Source organism: Acomys minous (assembly GCF_964271855.1).
Source record: "Acomys minous genome assembly, chromosome: 11".
NCBI classification, from domain to species: Eukaryota; Metazoa; Chordata; class Mammalia; order Rodentia; family Muridae; genus Acomys; species Acomys minous.
This window is the reverse complement of record NC_140492.1, coordinates 60,473,260-60,498,361: the sequence shown is the minus strand read 5'-3', so window position 1 is coordinate 60,498,361 and position 25,102 is coordinate 60,473,260. Positions and strand designations below refer to the sequence as shown.

General features: G+C 48.6%; 1 protein-coding gene across 1 annotated transcript in view; it reads right to left on the bottom strand.

Annotated features, from left to right (window-relative positions):
- XXYLT1 (xyloside xylosyltransferase 1) overlaps positions 1-25,102 on the bottom strand; it is a 145,030-nt gene that overhangs the window by 91,218 nt on the left and 28,710 nt on the right. Inside the window, exon 2 of the mRNA XM_084800916.1 lies at positions 24,642-24,789. Within this exon, the coding sequence (XP_084657042.1) occupies positions 24,642-24,789 (148 nt within the window). The remainder of the gene's footprint in view (positions 1-24,641; positions 24,790-25,102) is intronic.

Genomic DNA, 25,102 nt, shown 5'->3' with positions numbered 1-25,102 from the left:
GGTGAGTGAGTGAGTGGGTGGGTGAGTGAGTGTGTGAGTGAGTGAGTGGGTGAGTGAGTGGGTGAGTGGGTGAGTGAGTGAGTGGGTGGGTGAGTGAGTGGGTGAGTGAGTGAGTGTGTGAGTGAGTGAGCGAGTGTGTGAGTGAGTGTGTGAGTGGGTGAGTGAGTGAGTGGGTGGGTGAGTGAGTGAGTGAGTGGGTGAGTGAGTGAGTGGGCGAGTGAGTGAGTGAGTGAGTGAGTGGGCGAGTGAGTGGGTGAGTGGGTGAGTGGGTGAGTGGGTGAGTGAGTGAGTGAGTGAGTGAGTGGGTGAGTGGGTGAGTGAGTAGGTGAGTGAGTGAGTGGGTGAGTGAGTGAGTGAGTGTGTGAGTGGGTGAGTGAGTGAGTGAGTGAGTGGGTGAGTGAGTGAGTGGGTGAGTGAGTGAGTGAGTGTGTGAGTGAGTGAGTGAGTGGGTGAGTGAGTGAGTGGGTGAGTGGGTGAGTGAGTGAGTGAGTGGGTGAGTGGGTGAGTGAGTGAGTGGGTGAGTGGGTGAGTGAGTGAGTGGGTGAGTGAGTGAGTGAGTGTGTGAGTGAGTGAGTGAGTGTGTGAGTGAGTGAGTGAGTGGGTGAGTGTGTGAGTGAGTGAGTGAGTGAGTGGGTGAGTGAGTGAGTGGGCGAGTGAGTGAGTGGGTGAGTGAGTGAGTGAGTGAGTGAGTGTGTGAGTGAGTGAGTGGGTGAGTGTGTGAGTGAGTGAGTGAGTGAGTGAGTTAGTGAGTGTGTGAGTGAGTGAGTGGGCGAGTGAGTGAGTGAGTGAGTGAGTGGGCGAGTGAGTGAGTGGGCGAGTGGGTGAGTGAGTGAGTGAGTGAGTGAGTGTGTGAGTGAGTGAGTGGGCGAGTGAGTGAGTGAGTGAGTGAGTGGGTGAGTGAGTGGGTGGGTGAGTGGGTGAGTGAGTGGGTGAGTGAGTTAGTGGGTGGGTGAGTGAGTGGGTGAGTGCAGAAATAAACTGAAGACTACCTAAACAAATGCGTGAACGGGAAACCATTGAACTGTCACGATGAGAATTTCTGGATTGATCTACAAATTCAGTGCATGCCTATCAAAATCCCAGCAGCTTTTTGTTAGAAAATGACAAGTTGACTGTAAAATGTACCTGGAAATACAAAAGACACAGTACAACCAACTTAACTTTGAAAGTTTAAAATTATGCACAGTCACAGCAATCTAGACAGGAATTGTGAGAGACCTGTAGAGCGATGGGACAGACCAGGGAACACAGAAGGAGTCTTTCACTCTACAGTCAACACAGGTCACCTCACTCATCCCCCTTACAATTCAGCCATAAAACCTGGCTTGTTAGATGTATACAGGGAAGAGGAGGGAGGAAGTGTTCAGACTTTAACTTCATATCATGCACAAACATGAACTCAATATAAAGCACAGACACATAAAAGCAACAGATGAAAGTATAAAACCTCTAGGAAAAAAGGGAGAAAGAAGAAAGCTTTTCTTTTCTTTTCTTTCTTTCTTTTTTTTTTTGGGGGGGGGTCTTCCCTTTTTTTAGTTTTTTGAGATTGTGTTTCTCTGTGTAGCCTTGGCTGTCCTGGACTTGCTTTGTAGACCAGGTTGGCCTCGAACTCACAGACATCCACCTGCCGAGTACTGGAATTAAAGGTGTGAGCCATCACACACACAGCTCGAAGATTCTTAGATTACGGGTCTCCTTTTCCTCTGTGTGTGTGTGTGTGTGTGTGTGTGTGTGAGAGAGATAGAGAGAGAGAGAGAGAGAGAGAGAGAGAGAGAGACAGAGACAGAGAGACAGAGAGAGAGAGACAGAGAGAGAGAGAGAGAGAGACAGAGACAGAGACAGAGACAGAGACAGAGACAGAGACAGAGAGAGAGAGAGAATGTAATCTTGCCTTAGTCTGGGCCCAAGGTGAAAACAGTCTTGGGATGCCTGACCCCACTGAGACTTTGTCTCTACAAACTGATAAAGATCTTAGATAGACTCAGAGGAAGAGGACTGATCAGCCAAAGACAAGAGACAGCGGCCTGTCAAATGGATCATCGATGAGGAGGAGGAAGCTGGGAGGAGGAAGGTGGGGGAGAGGGACACTGGGGAACCAGAGAGAGAAATTGGAAGTTAGGGCCCACAGCTCGGGAGCTGGAGGATTTGGCAGTGGCGGCAAGCTCTGTGGAGACCTCCAGGTTCAGTCCGCAGTGCGGCTTCTTCTGTCGGGTAGATGATCTGCTGGACTCCTGAGAATTACGCCATGGGAACTGCCCGCGGAACTGATACTCAGAAGGTTTCATTCTTGTTCTCCTTAATCTCCTTTCCCTCCTATTTAGGGTAATCAGGTTGTAAGGGAGGGTACATGCCTTTAATAAATCCCTAACAAAGTAGAATCATTAAGGAATCAGAGCCAATGGGAGTGGGGCTGTTGGCCACCAGCCCATGAAAGCAGGAGAACCAGAAGGCAAGGTGCAGGGCTCTGAAGGCCAGAAACACGGCAGAGAAAGACCCTCCAAGAACCACTTCAGGGAGATAGTCCACTTGTATTGGGGGAGAACAAAAGCTATATAGTCCTTGCAGGGGGTTGGGGGGGGGTGTTGGGGGGAGGCTTCCAGGATAGCTGTACGTAATTGGTTAGAAACTAGGCACTTTAATGATGCCTGATTTGCACTTGGCAGCACACTATCATATGAACAGGAATACAGTATCTAATTATCCTATAGGTGCAGGGAAGGGACAGCTAACAGGAAGCTGTGTCTAAGGCCATATATCAAATGTGGTTAGGGACATCTATGCCCAAAGACACTCAACATAAAGCACAGACACATAAGCCAGGCGGTGGTGGCGCACGCCTTTAATCCCAGCAGTTGGGAGGCAGAGGCAGATGAATCGCTGTGAGTTCGAGGCCAGCCTGGTTTACAAAGTGAGTCTAGGACAGCCAAGGCTACATAGAGAAACCTTGTCTCAAAAAACCAAAACAAAACAAACCACAGACACATGAAAGGCAGATGAGGTGAGGCAGCGAGTAGGAGGCCCTGCTGGGGAGAGGGAGTCTTCCATCTAGTGCGGAGCTCAGAAAGGCTATCCAGACCGCAAGGACTGCAGCCTCAAACGGCAGATAATATTAGATAATAACATACAGGATCTATCTATAAAAAATATTAGTTTATAAACTAGAGCTTAATGTTTCAAGAAATTATCCTTCAACGTGAATCACTAAGAAATAAGAGAAAACTATAAAGTGGTAAAAAAAAAAATACTTGTAAATACATACATATGGCCAAGACTTTATGTCTATGATTTATTTATTGATTTGTATGTATGTGCCACTATAAGGTATCTCATGTGTGCAGGAGCCTGCAGAGGCCAGAAAAGGGCATTGAATTCCCTAAAACTAGAGTTTAGAGGCAGCTGAAAGCTGCCATGTGGGTGCTGGAAACCAAACCTGGGTCCTCTCCAAGAACAGTAAACACCTTTAACTGCCATGCCATCTCTTCAGTCCCTAGTATAAAATGAATGGGCACATATATCACACACACAGACACACACACACACACAGACACACACACACACACACACACACACACACACACACACACACACAGACACACACCACAGAGAGAATTAAATATCAGTTTCCTATACAACATAGTTATTTTTCTCCTCAGTATCTAAAAAACTGAAGTGAAACTGGATGTCATGCAGACACACGCATGAATACTCATAATAGCAATATTCCAAATGGCCATAAAGTATCCACCTAATAAGGAATACATGAGCAAAATGTGGAACATCCACACAATGAAGCACGATACAACAGTTAAAAGAAAATGATCCACCAGTACATGCCATACCATGAATAAATCTCCAAGAAAGTCTGATGAGAACCAGATGAAAAAGATTATATACTACACAGACCCATTTAAATGAAACTTCCAACAAGAGCAGATTTGTAGAGCCAGGAAACAGGTCCAGGATGTGTGAGGTGCGAATCATGGGGAAGTATGTGGTGACTTCTTATCACAGTGAAGGGTCTAGAACTGGGTTGTGATTCAGTTGTACAGTCACTGAAGTCACTGAGCTGCAATTTACAAAGGGCAAATATTCTGGTACATCAACTGTGCTTCAATAAACACACGTTTTTTTTTTTTTTTAAACTCATGCAAAAAGTCTTTTGGAACCCTTATGTGTCTGTACACAGGTGTGCACGTGCATGTGGAAGCCAGAGGTTGATGTCAGGTGTCTTTCCTGGATGCCTTCCACAGTATTCTTTAAGACAGGTCTCCAATTTAACAAGACCAGCAGGCCCCAGGGAGCCTCCCGGTGCCGGGACTCTAGGCACACACAGCTGGACCGTTTTGTTTTTAACACTGATACTAGGGATTAAAGGCCAATCCTCATATTTGTGCAGCAAGTACTTTACCAACCGAACTATCTCCCAACCTGAAAATTAGTTTTAAATCAAAAATATAGTAGCTGCTAAGTCGATGGTCCCAACGTGGGGACCCTCCAATAATAAACTCCAGGCACTTCTTGTGAATGTTCGCTGATTTTATTATATGATGCGCCTAGAACAAGCGCTTGCCCTTAGCAAACACTCCGTCAGCCATGGGCACTATGCACTCCATGTCCTGTCACCATCGTCATTGAAGCATCCATGCCTTGAAGCTTTCTGTAAAGATGGCCCTGGGTCCCATCCCCTGGGGTGGTAGCTACTGTGGATCCCTCCCCAAGCTGGAATCCCTCAGGCAGCTGGAATTGCTCCTGCTGGGATTCCCACTGAGACATGGCCGAATTTCTTCCATAGGAGAGTGCCTCTTTCAGCTTTGAACCATGAAAACCCATCTTTTTCCTACTTGTTCTTTGTTTCTTAAAAAAAAAAGGTCCAGATCCCCGGGAGAGGCCACTTTGTGCGGTAATCAAAGGGATTCACAAAAGCCTTTGTGTCTTGGCCCTGACTCCTGAATGACCCTCCCTGCCAACCCTTTCAATTCACCCATGGAGTTCTCCAGAGCAGCTGTGCAGTCAGGGTACCACGGGCCCAGACTCAGTCCAGATGCTGGGGGATAAACACCATGAACAAAAGCAACGCAAAAAGGAAAGGACTTAGTTCAGCTTGCCAGGTACAGTCTATCATCAGGAACTGAGGCAGAGCCCTGAAGGGGCACGCCAACTGGCTTGCACTCCATGGCCTGTTCAGTTGCTTTCTTATACACAAGCCAGGACCTCCCTGGGGAGGGGACTGAGCCATCCCACATCAATCAACAATCACGAAAATGCCCACAGGCCAACCCGATGGAGGCATTTTGTCATCTGAACATTCCTTCTTCCCAAGCGACTCTGGTCTGTGTCTAGCTGACAAAAGCTCACCAGCACACTTGGTATGACCTCCAAGCTACTGTGCCTTCCTTCCTCACCAGGTTACTCTAGAATGTGTCTAAAATCTGTCTCAGCGTCCTTGCCTGTCACTGCCGTTTCCTCAAGGCTGCCCAGGGCTACAGCCTGTTTGCCTTCCTCTTTTCCTGTCTTCAGGATGCCAACCCCCATTAAAATGGTCCGTGTGGAAGTGCCATGAGGGGCACCTAAGCTTCTGACAGCATGCAGGAAGCCCCCGTGGCCTGTAGAGTAGTGCCTTCCAACAGTACTGTGGGATCTGTTCCATCCCAGGCAGTAGCCACTTGTCAGTCACATAGGGCCCCCGTACTTCAAATACAGGATGCATGATGAGAAAACAGGTCTATTTCCAGTGCTTTTCATTAATTGAATACAAGTTGCCACCTGAGGCTAGTGAGTGCCTTACCAGACAGCACAGCTCTAGAAACTGGCAGTCCCTCGGGTGCTGAGCACAGCAGGCCAAGCACTCAGTAGCCACAGGCCACTCACTAGTCCTGGCTAAGTTTAGTTTCCAAGGGCCCCCAGCTTCCTGTCCAACCCCACCATGCTGCCCTAGATCAGCAACCCTTACACGCAGAGCTCCCTCTGAGGGAGGGCTCTTCCCTCATGTAACAGCAGCAGCTCTCAGTGAGGCACAACAGTGCAGGGCAGACCACAGACGTGAAGCAAGTTCCGTGAAAGCAGGAGGACAGATGAAGCCTTTTCCCTTCAATCTGTGACTCTACACAGACGACGTGCTTGGAATTTCTTTTATAATTTTGTCATTACATTAAAAGTTAGAGCTGAACTGTGTACAAAAATTTTAAATTAAACAGACACATCAGACAAGAAAATGAGGATTATTTAAAAAGTGCATTGCAGAAACTAAAATGCCAAAGTAATGAGGAATATTGGATGAGATGAGACTAAAAAGTCTGTAATTGCCAGCTAACCAAGTCATTAGTTGTCACTTTATGGAAATTAAAAAAAAAAAAAAGTAACAACATAGTTGAGGACAGAGAGTTAGCAGACAGAAACTCTCTGGTGTAGGGACTGGTGTGACCTTTTTTAAGGCCAGTGAGGCCCAATCATCTCACAGTATAACCACCCCTGAGTGACGAAACCCTTCTGCAGCACAGCAGTAATTTTCGGAACATCTTGGCATGGAACTGGAGATCTGCTTTCAGCCCAATCAGCTTTTAACTTGAAACAATAGCAGCTAGCTTCCGTTTTCTGTTGGGATACTTATTTATAACAAACATGCAATGTTGTTTCAGACTGTTTTAGGGACTCTTCAAAGGAAAACAACACTCAGGAGTCATACGTGTGCAAATGAAGGCCACTAGCACACTGCATGCAACACAATCCTTGACACTCCAGGAAGCCACAGGTCCATGGCAAGGCCGGCTCCTCCACTGGCCAAGTACAACCTGAGTCCTGCTTACCCAGCAGTATCAGCAATGGCGTGCTTTATGGCTCTCTTCAAAGAGGCTCAAATCCTCCTGCCCAAACCAAAAGGCTGCAGACCAATAAACCTCATAGTGTGGGGTCTTATATTTAAGTCTTTAGTCCGTTTTGAGTTGAGTTTTACAGGTGATGAGAGAGGCTCTACATTATGGTCAGTGCAGCACCATTTATAGAGCAATTGTCTTCACTGAAAACAGAAGTAAGAGAACTGAGCTGGTTCTGGCCTCTGTCTCTCACAGTGGTCTGTGTGTCTGACGCTAGGCCAGTCTCACTCTTTTCAGGAGACACTATTAGTTTGTAGCACATGTTAGGGTCAGGTAGTACAATGCCTCCTGCTTTGTGGGTTTTGTTTGGTTGTTTGGTTTTAGGGGTTTTTTTTGCTCAGGATTGCCTTGGTTACTTGTTGAGTATTTTGAAGTTCCACACAATTTTGGAATTGTTTATTTCTGTGGGGGAAATGTCACTGGTACTCTTCAGCTTATATACATATTCTCCTGTCCCTTGTTTTTTCTAGCCTCATAGCCTAGCCATTGCCTGCTGTATCAGGACCTACAGGAAGGCAAGCTAATTATCTGTAAGAACAGCCTGACGAAAAAATGGTCTGTGACAACAGCAATCATTTAATTGTAGCATTTTTCAGATATGTAGAGCAAAAAGCATCTTGCCTGGTCTATAGAGAGAATTCTATCATAGCCAAACTATATAGAAAGACCTGTTTCAGACAGAGAGGGAGGGGGGGAAGGAGAGCAAGGGAAAGACAGAGAGGGCGAGGGAGAAAAAGAGAGAGGGGGAGGGTGGATGAGAGAGAGAGAGAGAGAGAGAGAGAGAGAGAGAGAGAGAGATATCTTTTTTTAGTTCTCTAGCAACCTTTGCATAGAGATGATATTTTGATGTGTGTGGCATTATACCTTTTAAATTACTTTGAATAGTATAGGCATTTTAACAATATAGACTTCTCCAATCCACAAACATGGGATATATTTCCATATAGATATGTATATATATAGTCTTATAGTATTTCATCATAGTTATCTTTCACTGCCTGTATTAGTTAGCTTTCCATCACTATAACTACCAGAAGCACACTAACTGTATAGAATAGGAAGGTTTCTTTGACTCGTAGTTTTAAAGGCTGATTATTGAGACATGTTCAGGAGCCTCTTCCAGCCCACCTCCCCCACCTCTCACCTTTTCCTCTCCACCCAATTACCTCATATCACAGAAGATACATGTATAGAACCTCACTTTGTCATGTCTCTCCCTCTCCTCATTAAAATCACTAGTGTTCCATCGTGGACACGCCAGCATCACGGCTGACCCTGAGGCTGGCTTTAGTGTTTACAGGGATGGAGTACCTGGAGAGCTGAGCAATACAGCAGGTGGAGGAGAACTGCGCTGTGTAAGAACGGCCACTAGGGCTCATATGTTTGAATGCTTAGAGTGGCACTACTTGAAGGGATCAGGGGTGGCTTTGTTGGAAGTGTGTCACTGGGGGTGGGCTTTGAGGTTTCAAAAGCCTAAGCCAGGCCCAGGGGCTTTCTCTCTTCCGGCTGCCTGTAGATCTAGAAGGATCCTGTAGCTCCTTCCCTAGCACCATGTCTGCCTATGAGCTGCCACGCTTCCTGCCCCAGTTAAATGCTTTCCTTTATAAGGGTTGCCGTGATCATGGGGTCTCTTCACAGCAGTAGAGCACTGACAAGGACAGGGAGACAGCATGTTCTAACCTATAGTTCTTTAGTAGTCCATAAAAGCTGGAGGCTTTTTAAATCCTTCACTAGAAACAAATGATAATTGTATGAAATGATGGGTATGCTAATGAGTGATATGATCACTACATAACAAAGCCATGGACCGAATCCACACATCCACCCCATAAATAAGTACACTTACCACGTGTTAATAACAAATGTAGAAAACAAATTCAGAGATCTCCCCACTGAACCTACAGAAACCGTGCTGGGAGGGTATCCATGCTGGGAGCGAACTGCCTGCTGGGTCCACCACTATCTTCTACACAGAATGCAGAGAAGAGCTAGCTATGGACTGTCATGGGCTTCACTCTCTACTCCTCTTATCCACAAAATCGCCTAGCACGAGGATTACTAACTCACAACAGAAGGCAATCCAGTAACTACTCAACTGAGGTTCAGGAAGACAGTGTGCATCAGGTTTACCCAACTCTGTCTGCATTTCCTGATGCGGAATAATTGCTGATGAGAACACCCCAGGAGAATGTTTGGGAAGAAAAGGAGGCAAACTCAGGAGGCACAAGCTTGCACAGGTGATTCACAAAAAAGGCTGAGTGTCTAGAGACGGAGGGAGTTGACACAGAGGACAGTGATAAAACGGGACTTCCTCTGAACCACCAGCTCCCCAATAATGACACAGAGACTTATTATTACTATATAAGCTTGGCCTTAGCTTAGGTTTGTCCCCAACTAGCTCTTATCTTAAATTAACCCCTTTATATTAATCTACTTTCTGCCATGTGGCCTGCTACCACTCAGTCCTGGCACTGTCTCTTCCTCCTTGTCTGGCTGGCGACTCCTCCCACCGGTTTCTTTCCCCAAGTTCCTACCTCTGGCTAAAATCCCGCCTCCCTGTCCTGCCTTTGCTATTGGCCATTCAGGTCTTACTTAACCAATCAGAAGGTGCTGGAAGGGGTGTTTACACAACACTGAGACACGTGACACTCAACAAAACCAAAGTCTGGTCTGCACTCAGCTCTCTGCTGGCACAGAAAGCAGCATTTGGATATACAAAGACACGGTGCACAAAAGATCACCTCAGCACAGTGGTCATGCAAATAGACTCTTGCCAGTCTCCCTCCCTGACGTTCTAAGAGTTAAACAGGAGCAAGGCCAATGGCACCAGAAGCCATTGCAGCCGTGCTATACTCAGGGTAGAAAGGGGTTATTAAGGTGTTTGGGAGTAAGAACACTGGATGCAGGCAAGTTCCACCTGCACCACACTAGCAAGAAATATACAATCAAACACTTAGACAGTATCAAACACTTATGTGTCAGATATCATCTAAAATACACACTCACTCACAGAGACAAACATACACTCACAAACAGGTACACACACTCACTGACAGGCAAGCAGGCACAGACAGACACAGGCATACAGGCAGGCGCGCATGCACACACAGTCTTCCCAAACTGAAACTACTATTTTAAGCTGCTACATGACAAAGCTGCACTTAAATCCAGGCTCGTTGCTCCTCTGCTCTCACTGTGCAGCACATAAGAGAATTTTAAAAATCAAACACCCCTGTCATACACAGAGTAAAGCTCCACGTTGCTCACAAGGACACTGCACCACAGCTCTTCGTAGCTAGCTCAGGGACGAATCATTCATCACAAGGAGACCACATCTCACCACTAAGACCATTGCTCACTACAGGAAATACAGAGGAAACCTACAGAGTCCTCGGATTGCAAGATAAAAAACCCCTCAAGTTAGGAAGTAAATATTGTTCTGCATTTTGCAGTGTACATGAGAAGAAACCTCTATCAGAGCTGAATGACACAAGCTGGCAGCTTGGCCGTGAGTTCTATCTGCTGCACTGCCAGGGCCTCAAATTATTCTGTGAACCATGAAGAGCCGAGAGGTGTGAGAGGTGTGAGTGCTGGGGAGTCAACAACACACTAGGAAGCAGCCTCATGGCCAGAACAGGAGGAGGAAGCCAGACCAAACAGGACGTCTGCTTCCTGAGCCACTGCCTCAAGAGTTTCATTATTGGAGAAAGAGGAATGGAGACTTTACAAAAAGTCCTTGAAACAATGTTGTGGCTGTATACCTCCACATAAAATTAAAATAATTACCCACAAGTCCTCCTGCCACCTTGTGAAGTCTGGCAGAATTCCCCACCTGGAATGCTGGTGTACTCTCCAAGGCTGTCTGGAAGGGGCTCAGGCTGAAGAGATCCCCCAGCCTTGCACTGACCACTAGCCCTGCCCTTTCCTGGGTCAGGAGTGTTCACTAACTGTGACTGAAAGCATTGGTAATACTTAGGAACAAAAAACTCACGGTGGGGCTTTCTGAGCTGCTCTGTGAGGTCTGTATATCACTGTATCTCTCCCTCTCATACCCCTGCCCCTCTGCCCTGGCAGCAAGTGAGCAAGAGACAAACACAGACCTAGAGAGACAGTAAGCCCTCGAAGCCTTTGTGCTTGCTAATCTGCGTGACTGGTCACAGGAAGGTCTCACTGTGTCACCCAGGTCACCCATGTCTGTTAAGTGTTAGGCTGCTTGCATTAGCCAGGGGCCCTGTCCCTGAGAGGAGCAGCAGGCAGGAACAGGGAGCTGCGAACGGCATGCAGAGCAGCCTGAGGACACCTGGAGCTGGAGCTCACACCCATGCCTCCACCCGCACACTCCTGGGACCTCCACAGCGCATTCGGCTGATGGCTTCACCCACTCCCACCTCACATAGATCTCTTCGGCCTCCAGGTATCCTTCAAGAGAGCAGCAGACACAACGCTATCCCTAAGCCAACGTGAGGCACGCCAGCACCAGAGAAAACTAAAGATGTGAGTCCAACAAAATGAAAATCTCACCCCCACACTCACTCGTGTGGTGGTGCACGCCTATGATCCCAGCACGCAGGAGGCAAAGGCAGGAGGTGAGTTCGAGGCCAGTCTGGTCTACAGAGTGAGTTCCAGGATGGCCTGGGCTATGCAGAGAAACACTATCTCAAAAGGCCAAAAATAAATAAACAAAAGCACCACTCCCTAAAACACAGGGTACTGAGATCTAGCACCCCCTGAGGCTGCAGAGTGAGGACAGCAGGCTGACAGGCCCTCCCTCCACTGTGTGGCCATCCCTCTAGCTCATGAGCCTGTTCCTTACAGCCCCTCTCCATGAATCCTAGGGCCGTCATCCTTCATGCTAAAGGCACTACAAGGCCGAGTGCCAGGTGTATCTATCAGGCTATGCCTGAGATCACTAAGCAACCTGGGGACATAGAGGTCACTTTAAGCTCAGAACAAGGAGATCTAAGGTAGAGCACACCAATCTCAGCAAGGGAGGGGAAAGAATGAGAAAATCACACATCGCCTAAGGGACACACAGGGAGAACGCTTCTTAAAGGCCCCGGGCCTGTGTTTCTTTCCAATAGAGGCCAGTTTGTGCTGCAGAAACCTGTGACTATGTCAAGCAGATCTGGTGCGGAGGTGCCTCTTCTCCCTCACCACTCCCTCTCATATCCTCCCTTGCCCACTCGCCTTCCCTCTTTGCTGTAAAATGCAAGGTTTTTCTATGGCCAGCTTAGCTCTCAGATAATGACAATGGAGACCTTTATATTTAGCTGGGCAGAGACTCTGCTATTCTAACACTAGCATGGCCTACTTCCCGTCACACGGCTTGCTAGCTGCCATCCTAGTCTCAACTCTGGCACCTGCTTCTTCATCTGTGTTCCGATGGTGACTCCCTCTCCCCATCTGGTCCCCAAGTGAGATCCCCCCTTCTGGGATCTGAAGTTCTGTCTTAATTCTCCTGCCCAGCTCCTGGCTGTTCAGCTCTTTATCTGACCAATCAGAGGTGATGGAGCACAAAGTTTACAGCATACCAAGACCAAGCTTCATAATAGTGACAATGCCAACATCCCAACTGTAACCAGATCCCTGGGTACAGAAATCAGCATTTTGTACACCGTGCAAACAGACAGACAACAGCAACAACAAAAAAACCATCCTCCAACACTGCAAACCCAAACAGAACTACCAGCTAACATGACAAGGTAGCCGAGCACCATTCCTAGCATCCAGATTGACCTTGCTGGGTGTGCCTGGCCTCTGCGCAGGAAGCACAGTCTATGGATTGTTCAGCCATTGTGAATTTCTCACCCCTTACCATCCTCAGCATCTTTAAAAATCAAGCCTGGCCTAGAGAGATAAATAGTGAAGTGGTCAAGAGCACGTACTGTCCTTCCAGAGGACTCAAGTTTGATTCCCAGCAAACAAGCCAGGTGACTCACAGCTGCCCACAACTCCAGCTCCTGAAGAACCTTCTGGAGCCTCTGTGGGCATCTGCCCTCATGTGCACAAACCTACACATTGGTTTTGTTTATGGTGTGTGGTGTGACTCATACCTGTAATTCCAGCACTTGGGAGGGACAGCAGCAGGATAGGGAGTTTAGTGCCACTTTGTGCCACAGGAGAGTCTGGCTCAAACAAAAACAAACAAAAGCCAAACAGGAGGATATGCTTGACCTGCGGCAGTGCTCATGGCCTGGTGCCCTCAAGAGCTCAGCCAGCCAAGCTCGGGAAGGTGGGGCAGCCAGTTGCTAAGTGCCTGCAGGACTGACCTCTAGACCTCTGCAATACCATCAAGTACACCCCAGAAAGGACGCCCAGACACTCACTGGGAGTTTGATAAACAATCTCACACAAATCATATTTCTCTTGAGCAACAATCAATAGCACACATAGTCCTATCCCCAGAAATAGAAGCAGTGGAAAAACCCACAGACTAAAAGGGAGACATTCATACACCATGAGGCAAAGGGGTATAAAATGGTAAGCTTCCCTGATGACTTCTTATAAAACATGTAAGTACCACAGAGCCCAGCAAATGCACTTTTCATCATTTGTATCAGAGATGTAAAAATTTATGTTCACGCAAAGACCTGTGCAGATGTTACTGAGAGCTCAGGACAGCCGGCTGCTCTCTGGTGGATAAATGGCTAAGCAAACTGAGCTACAGGATACACTACAGAGCATGGATCATTGAGTTGTGCAATAATGTGAGTAGTGAATCTCCTGTATACTATGTTGAGTAAAAAAAGGCCATTCACCAAAGATGACTCACAACTCAACCTGTATAGCACTCTTGCAATGGCAACAGTCTAGAAACAGTGAGTGGAACAGTGACTAGCATGGGCTGAGGGATTGATTACCAAGGGAAACACGGGCTCCCCTTGTGAGAATGGAAACGCTCATGCTTCATAACACCAATGCCTGTATCCTGTTTGTCATATTTACTGTAGTCATACAAAATGCTACCACTGGGGCAAAAGGTGCAGAGGACCTCTGTATCCATCCCTAAAACCACACAGTAATGTACAATTATCTCAACAGAGTAAGAATCCAGAGCCTCAGTGTAGGCCCAGATCTGCTGGATGCCTCTGGCCCATCAGTCTCAGCCATGACTACACGAGCTCTATGTCCATAAAGTGGCCAGCTGCTATCCTCGGATGCTGACTGGTGGTTGGCCAGAAGCATTGGTCCCTTAGGACGCTACATAGAATCTTTCGTTACACAGCATCTGGGTCCTTCAAAGTCAAGTGCTCCAAGACTGAAACAGAAAAGTACCCAGGCTGGAAGCCATGATCTTCTATAGTAACCTCGGAGGTGATGTGCTGTCATATTCTATTCATCAGAGCCAAAACAATAAGCCCACTCAACACAAAGCAAGGGGATGCCAGCAGGGGCCACCTCAGAGGCTGCCTACAGCATCACTCAAGGATGGCACTGTGTATCTACGTAAACGTCTAATGCTCCTACTGGAAATGGAAGTCATGATGGCAAAACAGACATCCGGTCCACATCCTTTCCCTCCCTGTTCTTTCCATGCCTAGCATGGCATACAGTCCCTATGGCTGTTGTCTGTCATTTTCCACACTCTTGCTGGAGAAGCAGACCCAAATGGGTGGACTTGGAACACATGCCCCACCCCCCTCCCCCGCGACTAGACCAACAAAACATAACAAATAAAAGTAAATAAGTGCTTCGGGACTTAAATAGGGTGGCTAAATGGTTCTCTACCAGGACCTGAAATGGAAATAACAAAACGTAATGTTTGTGAAGGGAATGGAACAATAAACCACAGCCCTACACTTTACTTCTGTTTCACAGAAGCAGAAAAAAAAGGAAAATAGAAACATGTGGATAGAAATAATAATGTCATGGGGGTAGAGACCACGCACCCAGTTAGGTCCTCAGAGTAGCCCTGTGCTCCAGTTGCAGCCTCTCTCCTAACAATCCTCTCTTTTTCAGTGACTCTGAAGCTCCTGAGACAGCAGAGGAGAGTCTGGACTGAAGACATGAGAGGGCATTTACTTGAAGCTAACACCAAATCAGCTCAGTGAAAAGTCCGTCCTCATCACAGACACTGTTTCATAAGCCTGTGATTAAAGCCTATCATGGACAAACCACATAAATAAAATATTTTGTTTTAAATCAGGGGATCGGCTGGATGTGGTGGCACACACCTTTAATCCCAGCACTCCATAGGCAGAGGCAGCCTAGTCCATAAAGCAAGTTTCAGGTCAGCCAGGGCTACCCAGTGAGATCCTGTCTCAATCAATCAATCGATCAATCAATCAATCAGAATATAGGAGGATGGCTCAGTCAGTAAAGTCCTTGTCAAGTAAGTACGAAGACCTCATGTAAAAAGCCAGGAATGCAGCTTTCATAATAACTGAAGGTACGACAAAGGCTGTTGGGGGAAAAAGTAATCAAAGTCTTCCCATCTGTGAACCCTGTGGACTACAATAATGATTGGCATGGGTGCAATCATGGCACAGACATTACGGGAATAACCAGCTGCTTTCTGATTGGCTGTAAGGCCGCGTTCTACAAGAGCAAACACATACCTGGTGTTAGTATCAGGCAGCGATACAGTCACCCCTAAAGATCCTGATGATGGTGGAAAAACAGGCATCACCAAAGCCACTCCAGTAGCATGTCACTGGAAACACGTCACCACCTGCCGGCAGGTCTCAGGCCCTCTAAGCCACATGTGCACCCTCTGCGCATGCGTATGTCCTTCCTGTGCATGTGCTACATAGCTTATAAAGGGAACTCCTCCCATTCCCCCCTCCCTCTCCCCCTCCCTCTCATCCCTCACGCCTCCAGAGATTGTCTCTGTATTCCATAATAAACTGCCCCCCCCCCCCGCCCCGATCGGGTCTCTCTGTGTAGCCTTGGCTGTCCTGGACTCACTTTGTAGACCAGGCTGGCCTCAAACTCACAGAGATCTGTCTGCCTCTGTCTCCCGAGTGCTAGGATTAAAGGCATGCGCCACCACGCCTGGCCTCCTAATGAACCTCTTAAGTGGGTCTGCTGCGTGGCATAAATTCTATTCCTCCGTACAGCTCTGCCGTTCACATCCTAACATCTGGTACGGCAAATGTGGCCCGAACCAATGGCTGAGAGTTCGCAGGTCCTAGGTTGGAACCTACTACCATTACTTTGTTAAATAGACAAAAATATCAAACTGCCCTCTAAACTCCTGTCTTCTACCATAGCTTGGTGCAGCTCTCAGACCTCAGAGAAGCTTCCTTGTGCAGTAGATAGTAGGTGAGGCATAAATTTACAACTGGTCAAAGTACAGACAATAAATGACAGTAGAGTGCTCAGCCACAAATGAGACATCTGTGTCAAATCTCCTTCCCAACGCTCAGGAAACACTGTGGAAGTCGGGACAGAAAGACTGGGAAAGCCAGAAGTCAGAGAAGACCACAGCAAAACAGTCCTCTGGACAAGTCAGAAGCACCACGCTCACCAACTCACAGCAGCTCTGGCTGCCTGAGTACGGCCTGCACAAGCTCAAGCCGATCAGCACTGTAGCATGGAGCTGAGAGGAGTTCACAGCCCTACCCCTAGCTGAGGAGCAGTGACACTCAGTGGCATCCGCAGGAGGGAGAGCCAGTTATTGTTAAGGTTGTGGCCTCATTCCTATGACTAATGTGAGCAACACATTGGACTCAAGGTGTCACCTCCCAGAGGTCAACTACCTCAGGCAAGAGCATCTAGTTCCTGGGTCTCAATCCAAACAGCCTATACCAGCTCCAAGACCTCACCCTGCTGAGTCATAAAAAATCTACTTGCTTTTCTCTGCCGCCCTCCTCCCCAGAGGTGCCTTGGTTTGATCCCAAATAAACTATTCCTTCTGCCCACAGAGTGGTCCAGTTTGGTGATTTCACGGCACCCTTGCTTACAGTCAGTGTTATACCTAACTCCCCAGCTCAGTGCAGTAGTAAAGGCATTCCCATTCCCTCTCAGGCTAATGTGCCTCGCAGGGAGCTCTATTCCAGCAAGTAGGCAGAAACCTGGTCCAGAAGCTGGTGTGGCAGAAGGAAGGAAGGGGCCAGGCCAAAAGAAAGGGCTGAGTCGGCCTGGAAAGTGGGACAGCAAAGCACGCCAGTGACTACGTCTTAAGAAGCTGCTCTGAGGATAGAAGCCGTAACGCATGCGGGAGGGCAGGAAGGAACAAAGCTGAAGGAAGAAGGGGCCAGACAGAGGAGCTGAAGAGCCACACTGCTGCAACACTCTCCCTTTGGTGACCCAGGTATCCAGAATGCACAGGGACAAAGCGCATGTGCACAGCAAACAGCTCCAGCGGTGTGTGGAAAGCACACTGAGTACTGAAGCTCAGCACCATCCTGTCAGAAATAAGCCTGGATAATTAGAGAGACCCACTGCAGCAGAAGTGTCTGGACAATGCAGACTTTACTCTTGATCAAAAGTGCACTTGGTTTTCATTCCAAGGAAAGTGGTGGCTGCCTTTCCCCATTGGCTGGGGTCTGACCTCACACTCTTCATCAGTTGGTTAGTCTGAAAAGAACCTGCATGTAGGAAATGAAACAGGAATGGGGAAGGGTCATCGCTCCTAGTGACTGAATTCCCGGAATAGAGCAGTGGGCCTTGGAGGAAACAAAGGGTTTCCTGGGTAGGGAGAATTAAAAAATTCACAAGTCTTACAAGATGAAGTGTGGTCATACTTTTTACCTACTTTAATGAGGTTCCTAATGCCTCTACCTCCCTTCCAGCTCTTAGACATCCTGATACCTTTCAAACCCCCAACATGAGGTGGGAGACAAAGAAGTTTAGTGAAGAGAAGGGGCGTAGGTCTCTTAGCCACTTGCTGCTGGTTAGGGTCGTTGGGTTCCTTGGGGCAGTCCAATCCTCATTTCAGGACATCTCCAACTTCCTCTCATCAAACTGCAGCAGCAGCAGCAGGAGCAGCAGCCTTCTCCTTTCTCAGAGCCTGCCTCAAAGCGTTATTCCTAGACGCGTTCTCTGCCTTTCTCTGGGCTCGAATATTTATACCCTCTCAGAGTCCTCAGAATTCAACTATCTGTAGCTAGCAAAGGCCACACCACTCTCTTGAGTCGCATGAGGCAATTATAGTTAACAGCTGTGGATCAATTAGAGCAGCCCCATATCCCCACTCAGGGGATAGAAACAGTTTTAAACAAATCCAAACTTCCAGTACAGTGAAGAGATAAAAATATTGTAATTCCTTGTCCTAAACACAATTTATATTATTTAATAGGAAAGATTCATATTTGCTATTTCTCACTCTCTGAAGACTCACCAGATGCCACTTGGGGGATAGCCCAGGCTGCCCATGCAGCACCATCCTCTTGAAGGCTTACTCTATGGTCTTTCAGCCTTGTCCTCCTCCCCCAAAGCTTGCCCAAAGACTAACTGAACTGTCAGTGTTCTCTGAAGTCCAGTCAGGGCAGGGGCTGCTCCCTGAAGTCCAGGCAGGGCAGGACCTCTTGCTGTGACCACCAGTCACTTGGGTTTGCTTCCTTCCCAAATGCAAGGGCAGTCAGCAGCACTGGCCTCAGTGCCCTGCACACAATACCAGCTGGCTAACCTCATGGCAATAGTAAAAGCTAGCTGGGGCCTTGAAAAGTTAAAAAGTAGAAGCCTACAGGGGAACTAAAGGCAAGAAGTCACTATTCAGCCAACATGGTCACGTTTTCCATTTGCTAAGAATCAGCTTCCAGGCTTAAATTAATAGAAGAGGGCTGCATCACATTACTATTTTTAGCATTTATGAAAAATCTGCTCAGCTGTCCCTCATCAGAGTAAGAGGCATCAAATGCCTCCAATTTGCTCCAGAGTGGCTGCCAGAAAATAGCCTTCACTGAAATCCGTGGACACATGTTCACAACCTTTGCTGTGATTCACACAGATGTTTTCACTCAGGCTGGTACCCAGTGTCTGTTCTTTCCCGTCCTCTCCTGTGTGAGATGTTCAATAATGGCAGTCATGGGCTCCCGAGCTCTACCAAAGCGTCTCCGCTAATGCGACCTCATGGAATGGCTGTCTGAGAAAGTCACACTCTGGCCGTGCCTCATCTGCGAGGGCCATCCAGCATCTGCAACGGCTGCTAGTATTTCAGATGCACCTACAATGGCTGTGGAGACAGTTGAGGCAACTGACTGGCCTCATAACAAAGTAATTGGCAATGCACACCTAGTGTAAGTGTATGTGTTTAACTTAATTGGCAAATGTCTACTGGATGCCTATTCTATATCTGGATTGTTCTCAACACTGGGAACACTTGCAAATTCCTGCCCCTGCGGCGCTTCCATTTGGATAGGGCAGGCAGAGGATCCAAAAAGAAAGGAAAATAGAACAAGATACATTCCACATAGATTTCTGCCAAGAGGCACAGCACAGCCAGGGGATGAACAGTTTAATATACTACTGATGAGGCAAAATGGGTCGGAAGACCAGAGAGAGAGAAGCAGAGAGAGATCAAAGGGGAGAGAGATCACAAGGGAGGAAGCAGAAAAGACAGGGTGGCTGGCATGGCATGGTTCCGTGGCAGGTTCCTTAAGCAGAAAGGGTTACAGGCCCGGCTCATTGGCTACCATGGAAACAGTTAGGAGCTCACTTGGAGTTTCTTAAGTGCTCTAGGAGTTCATGGTGGGTGGGGCTGGGGGGACTCCTGACCAGCAGCTTTTGCCACAGTTGGAATTTTAATCCCCTCTGCCCAAAGAGAACAAAGGCAAAGCCAAAGCCCAGTCAAGTTCCCAAGCCAGCCCCGAGAGCTCAGCCTATAGATCTACGCTCTCCTCCTTCCACACAGTTCCTCATGCTGTGCTGGCCCCAACCACAACAGTATTTCTTTGCTACTTTCTAGCTGTAATTTTGCTACTAGTATGAATAAATTAAATATCTGTGTTTTCTGATGGTCTCGGGCAACCCCTGCAAAAGGGTTATTTGACCGCAGCCCGCAGGGGTCAAGACTCACACGTTCAGAACCACTGCTCTAGATTCACATGTGGGTACAGCTGGATACTGGGCCAGGGCTGGGGTCTGGGGCAAGACTCGGAACACACAGGCAGAAAGCAGCCAGGCAGGCAAACCACTTCACCGCAGCGGGAATCCGGCTCTGGCCTTCTCTTCTCCCTTCCAGCTTCCCACTGCCAAACGAGGAGTTGGGAGTCCATCAGGGTAACCCTGGGCCTGTCTAGGAAGACCTCCTCCCCAAACTCTGTCATCCTCATTTGTTTATCCAACAAACACATTGCTGTGGGGCATCTACCTTAACTCAGTTCTCGGGGAAAACCAAGCGGATGGTACTAGCTCACACTAAATTCAAAGGACTGAGGGGTGCGTGGTTCCACGGCAAGCCTTGGCCTGGCCATCCAGGAGTCTGTGCCCTTGACTGATGAGTGGAAGAATGTCTGCTCTGCTCACTCTCATAACTGTCCCACATGTGAGACCTCAGCGCACACAATGGCTCTCCTTGGTTGTCAGCTTGATTGCATATGAAATTAACCAAAACCCGAATGGCTGGGCACACCTGTGAGCAATTTTTTATCTTTGAGGTGGGAAAATCCACCTTCAATCTGGGCACACCCCTGCTGGCAGCATGGAAGGAGGAAGCTTGCCTTCACTGTCTGCTTCCTGTCACTCTCACTGGCAAGCCCATCCCTTCACTAGCATTGGAGCTGACTTCTTCAGGATTCCAATGTACACCGAAGACCAGCTGAGTCATCCAACCTCACAGACTGAACAACTACTGCATACCTGAACCTTTGGTTGACAGGCCACTTGTTGTACTAGTTAGACCACAGCCTGAAAGCCATTCTGATAAATCCCTTCATATATATATGAAAAAAAATATATATGTATAAGTGCTGTTCTTCTGGGAAACACTGACCAATACAGAACACTTAAAACTACAAGTGAGGCCAGAAGTACTGGCACTCGCCTTTAATCTCTGCACTTGGGAAGCAGAGGCAAACATCTTTGTGAATTCAAAACCAGCTTGGTCTACAGAGAATAAAACCTTGTCTGAAAAAATAAAGTTAATAATTGTTTCCAAGGCCGATAGTGCAAAAGCCCTCCTGGCCTGGAATCTGTGGCAATGGAGACGACATATTGGGGGCTGTTGGGTTCAAAAATTCTTGTGTCGTTATCCATCCACACATGCACAGGTACTCATAAGAAGCCATACACCTATATGTAACACTCTCTAACAGCCAGATGCACACACCCTCTAACAGCCATATGTATGTACCCTCGAACAGCCATATGTATACTCCCTCTAGCAGGTCTGTTGCTCACACCAGGCAGGCCTCCTGAGTCTCACCAGTTCCTACAGAGCCCAGCCACAGACAGAGAAAGGTATGTAGCTGGATCCCAACATCTGTACCTTGAAGAATGTCAGCTTTCCTAATGCACAGAGCCAGTCAGATCCTTCCTTGTCAAGAAGGCCCTGAAGGCTGTCTCCTACAAGCAGGGCCAAGCCCAGCACAGACAGCCAATCCTCTACCACGTGCAATGGGTTTTCTCCCCATCTCACTACTGTCCACTAGTGCCCTGATGCTATACACAGAGACTGTATGCTCCACTCAACTGAGCCTTTGAAGCAGCAGTCTTGGCAGGGCTCCCCAGGACAGTGGAGTGGCTGGACCTCGACTTATAAGCAGCAGACCCTTGGCAAAGGCTAACGACACTGAACGACCCAGGGCAGGAATGCCTTCCAGCGGTACGTGTTAGACCAGGAAAGGCTCTGTTTGATATCTGCCTGCCCCACCCAAGGAGAACCTTTCCATACCACAAATCATGCATCCAAGCTCAGCCTGAAGCAGCTGTGCTCACTGTCATGTCACTAAGCCAGAGCTGATATCCCTCAGAGCCCTGTCACATGGGACAGACACTGGAGAGCCCAAAGGAGCTGATCTTTATTTGTTATTGCATAAGATGCTTTCAATGGTGAGAAAACTAACACATGGCCAGAAAGAGAGCAAAGCCCTGAGGATGAGCAAGGAGCAGAGAGCGGCCACAGGTCCTCGGAGGAACAGCAGGTGTGAACAGCAGGCCGGGCTAGCTAGCCACATGTGACCCCTGGAGCAAGCAAAGAAAAACAAGGGCTGAGAAGAACGGAAGCCACAGTGCACACCTGGCTGGCCCCTCTGTTCCTCCCAGGGTGCTGCAGATGTGGTTTTCCTAACACGGCTTCACGTGTTAGTGCACAGAACACAGGGTTGCCTTTCCCACCCACAAACCCTGCCCGGCCATTTTGCAGGGTTACAGGAGGGAAGGGTGGGGGGAGGTCAGGATCCAGAAGAGACCGTGCAGGTAGACGAGGTGGAACTCAGGTCTGGGCTTGAAGCAAAGGAGAGGCCTTCTCACCCGGGCCGCAGCATGTCTCCTGCCCTGTCAAGTGGGAGAACAGCTGACCGGAAGTCTGCACAGTTACCTGAGCTCCACAAGAGGCCAGACACTCTGGGCCTAGAAAGCGGCACAGACCTTAATTGTGCAGCCCACACCGGGGCCACTGGGGAGCTAACACACCTGGCTTGGTAATTCCACTCTTGGGAAGACATGTATAGAAACAATCCTAAGGAGAGAAGATAGCCTTTCTGCATGTGGACATCCACCATAGTCTAATTCACAACATTAAACAACCAATGGAAGCACGGAACCAGCCCAGGACAGGGGAATAAAGAGCAAAGTGGGCCAAGCTTCACCTAGTTAACAGGCTCCTCTGGAAACTGTCAAAGACCGTAATCACACACAGCATAGAGAGGCGCCACACTGATGGCGCAGCTGATACCATCGCTGGAGTGTTCTTTGAGCTGAAGTGAACTCAGCGTCATATGTCGACATACACGAACAGTCAGCAGGATCTGAACACCAAGTGTAGACTCCTACCTTGTCTAAATCTTTAAAACGCTATGTACGTATCTGGGAACTACTAGCAAACAGCGGGAACTGCTGATGCTGAGATCTAGTGATGTAAAAACCTAACTTTTTCTATTTCATTACTGTGTTCAGCTATTTTATATGTGAGTCTTTTAAAGTCAAAAGAAAAAAGAGAGGTGGAACTCAAGTGGAAGAGCACGTGCCTTGCATACATGAGGACCTGGCTAGGTCCCTGGCACAAGGAAAAACTGAACATTTTTAAAGTTCTCTGGGTACAGGACGTGACCCTTACACTACAAACAGAAAGAAAGGAGGACAGCTCATAGAGACTTGACTGGCGTCTCTGGAACTCTGGCCACCAAGTGCATACACACGGGTCTGCGAGCACAGGCTTACCTCAGGCCCCATACCTCATACCTCCCATTCTCACCTTCCTGAAGAAGAAAAAAGAGAGAGAACGCCTGGATACAAACTAAACAACCAAAATAGCAAGAACACAGCAGTTAAACAGGAACAAAGCTGTCAACTAAATCACAGACGCGATGTCACGGTGAACACGTAAACACAAAGAGCAGCAATAAAGAACCAACTCAGGACAGCATTCGTGATGTTGCTTTGAAAATCACCGGGATTCCAAACCACCTGCTCAGCTGGACTGGACTGTGGCCACACGGACAGGCTTCCTGGCAGAACAGAGCGCAGACGCTGCAGGAAGCACAGCCCTGCGTGATCGCTTTATGGCTACAGAGAGTTAGTAACTCTGAGACCTTCTCAGTAAGGAGACCCTGGGCATGTGCAAGAGTAAACCTCTGCAAGCACATGTAGGTCCCAGGAGGCCCTGAGCTGCCATGGAGAGCCTGGGTGGCCTATGCAGTAAAGCCCCCACACGGAAGCCTTCTTCAGCAGACACAGCCCCTCGGCCTTCTCTTGAGGCCTGTCTCCATTTGCAAAGCTAGGGGAGAGGAACCAGCAGCATCCAGACCCCCAGGCCCCCAGGGATTCACTGCCCTGCTTCCCGAACAGCTGGGGAGCTGGGGTATGGGCATCCTCCCTCCTCGCAAACCAGAGGAGCTGCATTTCTCCCTGTACTGGGTACCCCAAAACACAAACTGACATAGAGCCCAAGGACCTGCTGGTGGACAGAGGGAGGGGAATCAGCAAGGCCAGCACGCTTCCTCCCTACCCGCTGTCCTTTGGTGTCACGGCCAGTCACAGATGCAGGACAGCAGCTGCCTTTTGCTAGTTGCCTTTTGCACATCTGCTTAGCCACGGAACCCTTTGATGAGATGGCAGGAGGTGGTAGTAGTGGGAGACAGTGTCTAGGAGAACAGTAGGGTCACAGTCAAGAGAGGGGATGGAGATGGAGCGTGTCCTGGTGTGTCCAGGACGGCTAGGGCAGAGGATCCCTGTAGGCTCTACATCTGCAGAAGGCAGGCTGGAACGGCTCATGGACTGGCTCAGCCCCTCATTTCACAGGTGGGAAACAGACCTAGAGACACAGGGTACCTTAGCCAGAGCCATGGACACAGCTGGTGGCAGAGCAGGAGCCAGCACCTGACCTTGGACTCTAAGGGAACAGGAGTCACACCTGTAGTGGGCAGCCCAAGAGCTCTCATCTGGGTCACCCGAAGGGAGCGAAAGCTATCTGGAGAGGCAGGGAGCTACATCAGATAGACATGACCTCAAGTTCTAGTGACCATACAAGCTGTGAGTAGATAACAAATCTCAGTTTACATGTCATTCACAGGACATGGGGAGGCCAAGCAAGGGGACAAAGCTGCACCTGGCTTTATGGAGGCCCCTGAGCCCCTGCCTCGCTCTGAAACAGGGTACCAGCCACACTGAGCCCAAAAGTGCATACAGCGCCTGACGCCCCAGGCCACTGCTCCTGGCCATCCAGGTTACCTTTGGGCATGATCTGGTGCATGGCAACGGAGAGGAAGAAGATGGAGTCGCTGTAGTAGGTCCCTGAGCCAGCACTGAAGTGCTTCTGCATGGCCTCCACGATGGGGAAGAGCTTGTCCGTCAGCACAGCAACGTCATGGAAGATGACCTGTAGCGGGGAGCAGGAAAACCACCAGTCAGCCGAGCCTCTCTCCCCGAGTTCCAGACACCACAACACACCCCTGAGCACAGGAGGCAGAGGCAGCCAGGGCAGCAAGAGGAGCTAAGAGGATGTGAGGAAAGGCTGAGCCAGAGCAAGTGGGGAAGAGCAAACAGGAGCAGAGCGCAGGCAGCACAGGGGCTGGCTAGGCTAAGACACTGGTAGGGACCAGACAGCGGACAAGCCTAAGGAAAGACAAGGAATGGGCCCGGCCCTCGGGTTGCTTCCTAGCTGGCTCTCTTTGTGTTGATAGTGGCCATGC